Raw genomic sequence first — 12,544 nt, 5'->3', positions numbered from 1 at the left:
GGGTACGGTTTATTTACGAGCCTCCCAGTGTCGGACAGCTCAACCAGGACCCGCACTTTCTCGCCGTGTCAGAGTTCGCAACCAGCTGGATCAGTGACTGCTGGAAGGTCTGCTCAATGAGATGGAGTGACGCTTCCAATGGGTGCAACAGCGCGTCTGTGGTTGCTTGCTAGTTTATGCCAGGTAAGAGAATATCCATCATGCTTATGTATCTTCCTAGGTCTATTGTAGTTGTATTTAAAGGTGCTGAATTGAGGAATTCGATATTGTGTGTGTTGTTTATCTGTGCTTTGTTTACATAGCTGGCTCTGCCTGCATGTTTAGTGCATTTGTGTCATTCAGTTGTGGATCAATGCCACTGGCTAGCTAGCATTAGACTGTCGGCTCTGTCTCCTGTGACATATGTGACTTTCCTCCTCTTCAGGTTGCCTTGCTGACCTGTGAACAGCAGTTAGACCCTGTTGAGGTTGAAGTTGTATTTCAGTCCTTCCCATCCACAAAAGATTCAGATGCCTACAAAGTCACCTGCAGGACTGCAAGTAACCAGCTGGTCAGTACAATGGCATGCTTCCTTGGGTTCAGTTTCATTTGTTTGAGTTTATTTATTGTGTATAACTAAATGAATGGTAACTGCAGGTGTATGTGGAGCCCATCGATCGTTCAAAATGCTCCCCTGACTGCACAATTTCATTACGATTGGTTGAGGATCCACAAGGATATACCATCTCACTGACAGCCAGCAGAAATGATACTACTCTTGAGGCAAAGCCTTTTCCCTTCAGTGAGTGTCTGTGAACTCTGAATAACACTTTCCTGATGTAGACAAATAACATGCTTGATTAGTGTTTGATACAGTATAATGCCTATTGACATTAATATTAATATATATATATATTTTTTTATATTAATAGTTTCATCTTCTCTTCATCGTCTCTACTCCTTCCCTTTTGTTTTTGTGTCCAGTTCCAGTCTCCCTGTCCTCCCTTCATCTATACAGCACGACTACTACTGCTCTCCTGATGTGGAAACTTCACAAACAACAGACCCTATCCACCTTGAGTCTATACAACACTCACACAAAATCTGTCACGCACATCTTCAACATAAACTCATCAGAGACAAACTCTCTGTACTCAGTGAAAGGTCTCCAGCCTGGCACACGCTTCAAGGCTAAAGTTGTGGTCACTACAGTCCTCAAACAACTTCATATGACCTTGAAGCAGAGACTCAGCATTGATTTTGAAACAGGTATTGTACGCATTTGCCACACAAACATCACATCAAGGCAACATATGACCACAATTTGATCACCTGCCTTAAAAATGACTGTATCATTTGATGATAATTACCGTCTCCAGCTCAGTGCCCACCTGACTGGTTTGCCAATGGGAGAAGCTGCTACACTGTGAGAAGGATGGGTTTGACCTGGAGTGATGCCCGGCACCGCTGCAGAGGCCTGGCAGCCGGAAGTCACCTGGCTGATCTGAAGACCGTGGAAGATCTGCTTTTCATGTCTTCTCACCTGCTGAGCCACAACCTGCTGCTGCTATGGACCGGACTCAATGACCAGCAGGTAGCCTTATTATTATTGTTATCACTAAGAGCCATAATACATAATTAGAATAGTGGATGTCTCTTTGAGAATGTGCATATGTATGTATTATTATTCATTTATAATAACATTTTCTCACAAGGGATCACATTTGGGAATTTACATGAATAACTTTGCATTTTGTAATTTAAAGATATATTTGTCAAGAAAACCTATTGAATAAATATTCATAAGGTCACTGATTAAGAAGGCAGGCCTGTGTTATGATATATGGCTCTGATTGGACTATAGTGATGACACACAGTATACATCTTATTATTGTCAATTAAGAGCGTTATAGGCGTTGGCAGAAGCAATAACGCTCAATAGTTTGGCTTTGAGACTTCAGTTGCAGGATTTTGTTGGTGTGCACTCCGTTATGTGAAACAGGAAATGTGAGTAATGACAGTTTTTTTGGTGAGAAAGAATTTAAGAGAGAGAAGTGATTAGCTACCAATTTCTGTTAAACATTGATGAGTTTTTGTGAGTAGCAAACCATTTTGAACATATTTAATGTGGCAAATTGCAAATATTGTTTTATGTAAATAAATGTTTCAATAAATATTAAGTCACTATCTATCATGAGATGACACAATCGCATTATTGAGCCATATGGCCAACTGATGAAAGTATTGCAATATGTATATATTTGCAGTATTACAAACTTGGTGTCAGTGGGGACAAAAAATGTGCAGTACTATAGTTTGTATCCAGTCCTACACACAAAAATGGCCCTATGCTCACAATTCTGAAAACTCTGAAAAATTCGGAAGCTTATGTATTACCAAAAAGACTAAAATCATGACGTTTGACACTTTAACACAATGCATACAGGCATTAACAGGAAAGGATGCTGTTAATTGCCATGATTGCACTGAATGACCGCCATGCACTGTATACTGCGAAGTAATGAAGCCCTCCAGGTGTTACTAATTAAGCAATTAAGCAAGCTAGCAAGCGGTAACATAATGCAGGAAATACAAAGGCAGAGGAAAAAGACGAGGCCATCGAGAATATATCAACATTTTCCTCAAACATATTAATACTTTATTAATACATATAATTACGAAGGACAACTCTATACGACTAAAATAACAATATATTAATTTATAACCTTCAGCAGTTATTCTGACCTGCAAGACTGTCAACATCTTGCAGAATTTGCTTCTGAAGGATATGGAGGAATGTATGGAAAGTGAACAGCAGGACAGTAGTAGATCTGAAAATGTTCTGGAATGTAGTTAAACTTCCCTGCACAAAATATTGTCAGCATTAACGAATACTCCTGTAGTGTGCAAACCAACATACATGTTTACAGAAACCTATTCACAGCAACGCATTATGATTAGTTTAAACAACAATTCCAAAGTCGTTTTATATTCAGAGTGAATATACTTAGGAAATGACAATTCTATGTTGGATTTACTTTTTATGATTTGAGAAGAATAGTTTAAGTAAACCAGCCTATCTAAACAGTTTTCACTTTATCTGCCTGCATGCAGAGAGGTCCTCACTATTAAGGTAAATCATCTGTTTCAAAAACATAGACCAATAAAAACACAGGGGAAGGGGATATTCTTGCAAAGTGGTTTACAATTTAAACACAAAAAGCCCCAACGCAGCAGGTACTCCTTAAAGAGGAGTTTTGTTTCTGATACTTTTACTTTAATGACAGTCAGCTGGTGTGTCTGTGTCTGTCCTGTGTATACATACTGTGCATAATGTCTTTCTTCTGTTATCCCACAGGCAGAGGGGCATCCTCTCTGGTCTGATGGCTCAGCCTATAACTTGACAAACTCCATGATGTCATTACTGCCGGCCAATCAGACAGACTGTTTTGCCCTTCAGAGGAATGCCACAGGACCAGGATACTTTTTCACTCCATTCTTCTGTAACATCCCCTTACCCTTCATCTGCCACTTCCAGAGTAAATAACTTCTGTAATAGACCTTTTACATAATTTACTGTGATTACATTATTTGAGACAACTTGATTTGATATTGTTCAATCTCAGGGTAAATAAGTAATGCTAAACTCTTACTAGTTAACCCATACCATATGCATTTGGAGCACTTCCTTCCCTCATTTCCTTCTCAACTTGTTTCTCCCTCTTCCACAGCCCCTCATGTCCCTGCTGCATTCTCTTTTGACCTGGTGCAGGTGACAGAGCAACAAGTACAGCTTTGTTGGAGTCACCTTCAACCCTTGAACTCTCTTAATCTTTCTTCTTTTGAGATATTCCTCCAGTACCAAGAGGAGACAGATAGAGAGTCAGTTCAAGATATAGAAGATAGAAGCAGGAAGTCGGAGGACAAAAAGGGGACACAGATCTTGAACGGTATTAGAAAGATTGTCCGAGTCCCCATTTCACTGTCCTCCAGAGAGGTAACAGTAACAGGTTTGTCTCCAGGAAGCATCTACTCTTTCACCCTTCGAGCTTCTCATCCTGCTGGCTCGTCCTGGAGCTTGGGACAAACACGAACTGCGTACACTAGTGAGTCTGCTGACACACAAAAGTACACAAGAAAGTTCTTGTAGTAATAGATGTAAATTTAAAGCTTTGTTCTCTTTCTTACAGGACCTCTTCCTCCTCAAAATATCACTTTTGGCCACAGTACCATCAGTCAGATTATTGTCCACTGGATGCTGACAGATGCACAGTTAAAGGTTAGACCGACCTTTGTTGTGCGCTATGTGGACATGTCTTCACGAAAAGAGAGCATAGTTGGAATGACCAATATCTCCAGGTTATCTGAGACTGTTGGGCTGCAGGCATACACTGCTGTGATTGGAGGGCTTCAGTCTCACAGGAAATACATGGTCGAGGTTTACACCGTCACCCAGCGTGGCATAGAGAGCTGTGGACAAGCGCCTGTGACTGTACAGACTGGTAAGCATGTGACAGCATGTTTTCACAGCAGATATTTGGGATGCTTCTGTTCTATTGTAGTGTTCCAGTAAGCCATGATAGGGTCACAGTGAGCCACAATACCAGGACCCTGAAACGGGCAATTAAATGGAATTCATTAGTTTCAACATACATTTTATTTTTTACACCTGGGATTTTCCTATTGATTCATGATGATTGATTTTAATTTATTTTAAATCTTTGGCAAAATAACTTCACAATCACAAGGTGTCATTAATTCACTGTTATTGCAACTATAGTCCATTATATTCACCCAGATAGTACAATGAAATCCAATATTTGACTCGACTTTTGGTTGGAAGAGACTCTTTAATGTTAATCAGTTCTTGGAAGCAACACCGCCTACTCACAAGGTGCCAAAAGTGAAGACTTTTAGTTATGTTTTATTGTATATATTGTGAGTAGAGTTTGCATAAAGTGAACTTTACAATATGTAAATGCATAGTTGTGTAATGCAGACTTTGCTATAATTTTGCTGACAACAAAATAACAACCTCCTTTGTGCCTCTTAGCGGTGAGGGCCCCGAGTGATCTGGTGGTGTTGAACACAACTGGAGATCTGACAGTCTGCTGGACCAGTTCCCCGGATGACCCACCAGATGGTTATTATGTCACATCCCAACCACCCATTTATCCCACTCTAACCTTACTGTGGGTAAACCAGTCCAGTCCCAGTGCACACTGGGCACATCCGTCTGTGTGTGTTAACTTGGGAACATTTACTCCAGGTCAGACTTATGAAATAGGAGTTGTCTCTCTGAGGGGAAAGGACAGGAGCAACAGGACCAGAATCATACACACCACAGGTAAGAGAAACAACAATACTGCCTCAGTAGTCTGAGGTAGCCCGCTTTGTTAGATTACATTTCTCTGTTTGTGTTTCCCCAGACAGTCTTTTCTTAAAGTAAAAAGAGGGGGGTTGTACTAAACAGGCTGTAACTCCATATTACCAATTTGGAAAGCTTCAGATAAGGAATGATTACAGCGAGCAAAACATGTTTTCAATATTCATATGGCATCTGACAAAAAGAATGGACCTATCCTTTGACAATGTAGAAAGTAATTTCTACTGTCGTTGTCTCCTGTTTCTCCCTCTATATGTCTAGATCCAATGCCAGTTCAGGTAGCAGTGCCCCTTTCAGTGGGCACAAACTCTGCACACCTGTACATCCAGCATCCACAGCTGGGTCTGATTGATGGGGTGAATGTGTGTGTATGTGCAGGATTGTGTGACAGTCTGTGTGAGAGACTGTGTGGGAACACATGCCACTGGTTCTCCCTGCCTGCTGGTGTTCATATCATAACCCTGAACAACCTCAGTCCAGGATCAGAGCACCAGCTCAAGGTGTATAGCACAAGCCGAGAGCAGACGGGACCACCGTACTACACGCGGCCCGTTAGAACAAGTGAGCTACCTGTGCTACGACTTGAATGATCTCACAACATAATGGGTCCTTCTCTGTTAGTGTATTGTAACCTAGAAAAGGCCTCTCATCACCTTTTCTCTTAGGATAGCACTACTGTATCTATTCTAATTTGGCATCAATTAAAAGTACTTTTTCATGTCTTTATCTATTGCATATTGAGGCAATTAGATTAAATTAATCCACTCTATTATTGGCATCACTTTAACTGGTTAAATGTTTCTTTATTTAGAATTATTTTTGAAGATGTATGTTCTCAACATGTATGATCACAAAAATCAATACCATTTAGGTCAGGCCTCAAGCCTGTGACAAACCCAAAATGTGAAGGCACAACATTGATGTGGATAAGCTTTTTTTCTGTCTTCGCTCCAAAATTAGATAAGATTAAGATAAGATGATTGCATCATCTTTAAATGCATTTCAAAAATAATATATATATGTATATATATGTATATATATATATATATATATATATATAAAGTATGTGGTGTCTGTCATCAAGCTGTTGCCAACGTTTTATTTAATTATTATCACAATAATACATTATATATAAATTACATGATCCCCAGATTTTTAAAACATAAAATTAACAACTATCGCCCAACCAATGTTGAATGGTATTTCCTGTATGTTGGAAGAATAATTACAGTATGGGATATGGTTTGTGATTTTAGGTTTAGCTACTCCGAACAGAGTGAGGGAAGGTGTGGTGACAGATTCATCCATAGAGCTGCTTTGGGATCCAGCAGAAGGACGGGCTCACAGCTACGAGGTCATCTGCCTAAACTGTGAGCTTTCACAAATGGTAAACCAGGAAAAGGAGGTTTTCCTTTGAATTCATAATGACTAACATTTGGCATTATGTATTAAGCTTTAATGATCCAAGGTCTAAGTGTTTATGTTGTAACATTTGTGTGCTACAGGTGCAGAAGGTGTTCAGTCAGAGCGCAACATTTTCTGGTCTGACTCCAGGCAGACTTTACCACTTTGCAGTACGAACAGAGAAGGAGTCCTATGCAGACAGTTCACCTGTCACCATCAATATCACCGCAGGTAAGCGCACACATAAACACACTGCTCAATCTTTCTATTTGAACTAACTATGTGTAATGGTTTTTACATGCCAGCGCCCAGCACAATGGAGATGTCTCTTATGAATAAAACCACATCATCCATACGCGTACGTTGGAGTATGGTCAGGGGAGAGGCGAGTGGACTCATCCTGTCAATCAAAAACAAAACATTCAGTCAAGAGCTGATCATTTCTCATCGGGAAGACAGGTCAGTCTCACTCTTGTCAGCCAGTGCACACATTTTAACAGTTTTATGAGACTGGAATAACAATCACCAGATCAAAACTTTATTTTATAACAACAGAGTGCAGTTGCATTGCAACATGGATTACTCAAAGTCTGTGCTGACAAAACAATGACTGCCAGAGCTGTGTGTTCACAGATCTTACAGCTTTGAAGGCCTCGCTCATGGAAGCCAATATACAATTGAAGTGATTAGCACCAGCGGAGAAAGAAGGAGTAAACCTGATACTATGATCCTCCATACCAGTAAGTTTAAGACATGCAACACCGAGACCAAATATTTGTTGTGAGTGGAATATGCAAATAATAACTTCAATTACATATTAGATTAATAATGTAAGATTATAAAGAAAATATAGATGTATTTAAGGGGTGCAGGTTCCCATGTAAACTATGAAAGACAAAAAGGAACTATTTTATCATTTTTTTTGGTTTCTGTTTTGAGGTAAAGAGGGACCAACTTTTTTCAGTGGATTTATAATGCTAATCCAATGACAATGATTTCATGTTATTCTAAAAATGATATAGAAATGATGATGACATAGTATTGCTTGTTAATTGCTTGTTTAAAGTGAGCCTATAAAGTTTTCAAAGCGTTTATATTTACTCGTGTATTACCTATAGTGACAGAGGGCGACGATTATGAGTCAGTTCATGGTGTCTCATGCTAATGGAAGTCTTGTCTCAGTCCCAGAGGTGCCACAGGATGTGTCTCTTTCAGAGCAGGTGGTGACGTCTGTGTTTGTAACCTGGAGACCACCGCCAGGTCAGGTGGAGGCGTACAAGGTAAGACATGTAAAATACTTCACCTGCTCAGTTCCAAGTAATCAAAGTAAAAGAGGCAGCAGCCACTATAGCTTGGTATGCCATAGTAACTTTGACGTCCGTCCTCATTTGTCTTATACACACATTGCTAAAAAGAAAATGTCTTCAAAGGACAAAGAAGGCCACACAATCTGCACTCACCTGTTGGTTACTTAGAAACCGTTGTCGGCACACCACAGATTTGGTTACCAGCCCTTTAAAGATGTATGACCTCAGTAGAGCCACGACCAGGGAGAATGACCAAGCACATTCCATGCACACACAACACCAACCCACATGAACAAACAGAAATGAAATATATTGGTACATATATAGGATTGATAAAGCAAAAAAAGTGGCATGTTTGAAACTTGGGACTTTTTTTTTTTTTTTTTTTTTAGCTTGTTTTTGGCCTGCGATCTGTGGACAGGAAATCATGGATTACAGTTCTTGTCCTGGATGCACGTTATGAGATCAGGGATTTGATCCCGGGGTCAGACTACAGTGTAAGCATTCAGAGTGTTCTTGGCTCAGACACCAGTCGGGCAGTCCACAGAGAGTTCAGCACACGTAAGAGATACTCATGCATACAGGCACACGCACACACATATACAGATCAGTCTAAATTCTGTACAGTGTTTCAGAAAGTTTTGTCCTGCCAAGATAGAAAAAGCTGTTTGTGATTCCTCAACGCATAATGCATAATGTAAGACATAAAATAACGGTAGCCAAAGAGATAAAAACCAAAGGTGTGAAAACTGTGTTCCAGGCCCTGCAGGAGTATGCGCTCTTCATTTAGGCCACATGAACTCTTCTTCTGTTTCCGTGAGCTGGGACAGTGCGTTTGGGGAGTTTGACTTTCACAGAGTCACTGTGGCCAATACCTCAGGCACAAACACGCACACCGTACCCAAGGAGGAACAGGTTGCCGTGGTTACGGGTCTGGTGGACGGCTGCAGTTACAACGTGAGCGCTGAGAGAGTGAGAGGAGTGACAGCGGGGAGTGCTGCCTCTCTGACTGTAACCACAGGTAGACGATACCAAAAGGGCTACAACACTACATTAATATCAATTAACCTGATTGCCCTTGCATTGTTTGTTTTTACTTTCTCCACGTCTCTGATTCTATTTCTCCCTTTCTTGTCCTTTTATGAGTGCCAGCACGTGTGCGAGGAGTGCGTGTCGTGAATGTGTCTGCACGTGCATTCTCACTACGTTGGAAGCAGGCGATTGGGTGTGTGGATCACTATCAAGTCAACCTGCTACCAAACCAGGGAAAAGTCACAGTGTACCCTGCATGTGACGGATACATTCAGGTACACCCACATACTCGAAGAAACAGACATACACACACTGCTGAGATATAACAACAATGGAATTTCTGAACTTGCACTTTTTATACATGTTGGAAATGAGACAGCAGTTCACCTGAATACCCTCAATGCAGTTTTATGAAGAGCAGTAAAACGGGAAGAGTTGTGATACTGAATGTACAATCTACTCACACATACACACACACACACACACACACACACACACACACACACACACACACACACACACATACACACAAACACACTTTATCTCTCCTCCCATTTAACCAAATCCCGCCCCATACCATCTCTTACCGGCTGCCAGGTGTCAGATACCTCCAAAATGTAACCTTACACACCACACACACAGAGTACACAGAGCACAGGGTTGAGTAATATATCTCATTATTTATTAAGTTGGCCTCATGAGCTCAACCCTGAATCATTCATTTGCTTAAGCAGCTCTCCCTAGAGAGATAGAGACCAGAGGGAGAATGTTAGCCTTGTGCTAATAAGAGGATTCTCTATCCTCGTTAGTTAGCCACACCAATTTTGGAATACCTCAAGACCAAGAGCCGTTAATATCCAATTCTGAGAAAAACTAACCCTGTGACCTTCACTCATGCCGCTAACCATCTCCTAGAACCTGTGGAGTTATTGCTCTTCACTTCAGTGGATCACCTGTAGACCACTGCTAGCCATTGTACACTATCACTGGATGCAGCTCCACTGGCTCTAACCTGTTGGGTCTAAACTAAAGCTAACTCTGCTAACCATTATGGCCTTCTTCTCACTCATCCTGCTGCTAACACTCTGCTTGGGACAGGTCCACTCACAGGTAAGAATTCAACACTCAATATCTGGCATTAATGTACACGTAGATGTTTTTATACTCAGATAAACAGGACACAAATATAACAATGAGAGAGTGTTTGTCATATTTCTGGGAGGTAAGATAGGGTATTTAAGAAGCAACAAGTCTGTAACATAGTTCTTCTGTCACCAAAATATATTGAGATACAAACAAGTGCAGCCACAGTTTAGTTTTATACCTGGTTCTATTTGGGGAGATTTCTCAAAGGAGTGCTCTATTTTACTAATATGTTCTACAGTAGTGATTGGATTGTGTGTACATGGAATACTTATTATTATTATTATTATTATTAACAAAAAATCCATGCTTTTTTTTTTCTTACGTGATATTAAACAGAATATCTGGACTTGGACTGTTGCCAAAACCAGCAATAACAAATTGCAATTGTCAGATCAAGCGATGGCAGAAAAAAACGAAATATCACCTCGACCTTTTGGAAATAATGATGGACCTTCTTCTTCTTCTCTTATATTTTTATAGAGCAATACTCACTTGCTTTGACAGTGTTGAGTCATATACAGTTCAAAATAAATTAAACAAACACACAACTGGAACATGGTAGTATGATGAAGAGATACAACAAGTATACACTGATTCTGTGTTTATTTTGTGTTCGCAGTCTGATGTGGTGAATGTCACTCCAGGGACACAATACAGTGTAACGGTCACAGCAGTCTCCTCCTCCAACATCAGCCCCGGTGTCAGCCGCATGATCAATACTAATGAGACTGGTGAGTCGTGGACACGCTGTTTGCTGTTGGTTGGACGGGTTTCGTGTTTGAGTGTTAAAGGGCCATAAGGTTCTCGTCTGCCCTCTGCTGTTTAATTCAGTCCCTTAGCAAACACACACACATCGAGGGAAACGAATTAGTACAGTAGGTGTGTGTGTTTAATTCCTCTTAGGTAACTTAAGCCTGGGCTTTTGAACCCCAGGATGAATGGATCTCCAGTGAATGCCATTGAAATGCCACTACTGTGTGAGGCCTTATTCATCAGAGTTCGGGCTCAAACACACACACACACACACACACACACACACACACACACACACACACACACACACACACACACACACACACACTCGAAGGATCAGTACCCAAAGACAACAACACCATTCTTCAAATGACTGAAGTACTGTAAAGTGTTTAGTTCTGACAAAATACGTTATTTACCAAAATATCTGTGTTGTATGTTTGCTGTATTTATGGTGTTGAACACAGTAGAGTCTAGACGATGTGGAAAGCCACCCTTCTGTTCTCTTCTCTCCTTCACACACTTATTTTCTTCTCCTCCAGTTGCTGGCCCACCTTTAAGCCTAGAAGGAGAGGCCGTGGGCTCCAATGGTATTCTTCTCTCCTGGTTAATGCCATCTGATACCAACAATATTGACGGATACGTCATCAGGTAATGAATTGTTGTCGTCTTGAAAAACTAGGATTTATTTTGGACCTTAGGTGGGGGTCCACAAAGGTTGTAAGTCTCAACTTCACAATCCAGGAGAGCTTTGTTGTATTTGCCTATGTCAAGCGAATTGCAGTTGCAACCGCAAATCAGGTGCTGACTCAACATGAGATTAGAAAAGAGGCATGTCAATAAAGGGAAAAAAGGAAAACAAAGATATATATATATAATGTAACATTTTAGAAGAAGTATTCAAGACCTAAAAATATTCCCTTACAAGTTTAAAGTATTCCAAATCATGTTATTAGTAGTATTATGAGCAAAAGCACACTTGAAGTTACTGTGAGGAACTTTTAACTGAAAAAAGTCTCAATTTAATAATGATGCCTCAAAAAATCAAAATCAGACAAAGTCATGCAGGATCATCAGAAAGTTATTCAGCCCAGACTCCAGCAAGGCCTCTGGCAGCGATAAGGGGATTGCTGGGAGCCGACACTGAAACCACGTGCCTGGAGGCCCAGGCCGTATTGCTGGACCCACTGGAGGGTGGGGAGGCACAGGAGAACCAGAACTGACTGTCAGACCCTGCTGCAGTAAAAAGAGAGGTTTTCTGGTCTGGCGCTCAGAAACAGTACTTCTTTTGTCCACAGGGACACCAAGTTCAACACATAATAAGTACTTTGTAGTAGCTTTATAAAAAAGTATTAAAACAAGTTGATTTTCATTAAAAACCCGTGTAAATATGTTGGCAGCAATAGCAGATTTTTTTTAAATAATTGTCAATTCTAGACTCAAATCTAGTTTTAAATGGCCAAAAAAGACAGATTTATTTCACTTATGCATCAAGGAGATAATAAAAAGGAAATATTTGTAAAAAGCTCCCTTCTAA

The 12,544-nt window shown here is 40.5% G+C and overlaps 1 protein-coding gene across 1 annotated transcript in view; it reads left to right on the top strand.

Annotated features, from left to right (window-relative positions):
• Positions 1 to 138: 138 nt before the first annotated feature.
• Positions 139 to 12,544, top strand: part of ptprq (protein tyrosine phosphatase receptor type Q) — a gene marked incomplete at its 5' end in the record, with an annotated part of 36,324 nt that continues 23,918 nt past the window's right edge. Inside the window, 20 exons of the mRNA XM_079224022.1 lie at positions 139 to 183; positions 425 to 550; positions 637 to 781; positions 964 to 1,248; positions 1,359 to 1,573; positions 3,338 to 3,518; positions 3,711 to 4,085; positions 4,170 to 4,481; positions 5,033 to 5,326; positions 5,627 to 5,926; positions 6,622 to 6,752; positions 6,871 to 7,000; positions 7,075 to 7,228; positions 7,403 to 7,509; positions 7,952 to 8,049; positions 8,469 to 8,637; positions 8,837 to 9,097; positions 9,223 to 9,383; positions 10,874 to 10,985; positions 11,550 to 11,658. Coding sequence (XP_079080148.1) covers positions 139 to 183; positions 425 to 550; positions 637 to 781; positions 964 to 1,248; positions 1,359 to 1,573; positions 3,338 to 3,518; positions 3,711 to 4,085; positions 4,170 to 4,481; positions 5,033 to 5,326; positions 5,627 to 5,926; positions 6,622 to 6,752; positions 6,871 to 7,000; positions 7,075 to 7,228; positions 7,403 to 7,509; positions 7,952 to 8,049; positions 8,469 to 8,637; positions 8,837 to 9,097; positions 9,223 to 9,383; positions 10,874 to 10,985; positions 11,550 to 11,658 — 3,710 coding nt within the window. The remainder of the gene's footprint in view (positions 184 to 424; positions 551 to 636; positions 782 to 963; positions 1,249 to 1,358; positions 1,574 to 3,337; positions 3,519 to 3,710; positions 4,086 to 4,169; positions 4,482 to 5,032; positions 5,327 to 5,626; positions 5,927 to 6,621; positions 6,753 to 6,870; positions 7,001 to 7,074; positions 7,229 to 7,402; positions 7,510 to 7,951; positions 8,050 to 8,468; positions 8,638 to 8,836; positions 9,098 to 9,222; positions 9,384 to 10,873; positions 10,986 to 11,549; positions 11,659 to 12,544) is intronic.

This window comes from Taurulus bubalis (assembly GCF_910589615.1).
Source record: "Taurulus bubalis genome assembly, chromosome: 9".
NCBI lineage: Eukaryota > Metazoa > Chordata > Actinopteri > Perciformes > Cottidae > Taurulus > Taurulus bubalis.
The sequence above is the reverse complement of the archived record's forward strand: the minus strand, read 5'-3'. Positions and strand labels throughout refer to the sequence as shown.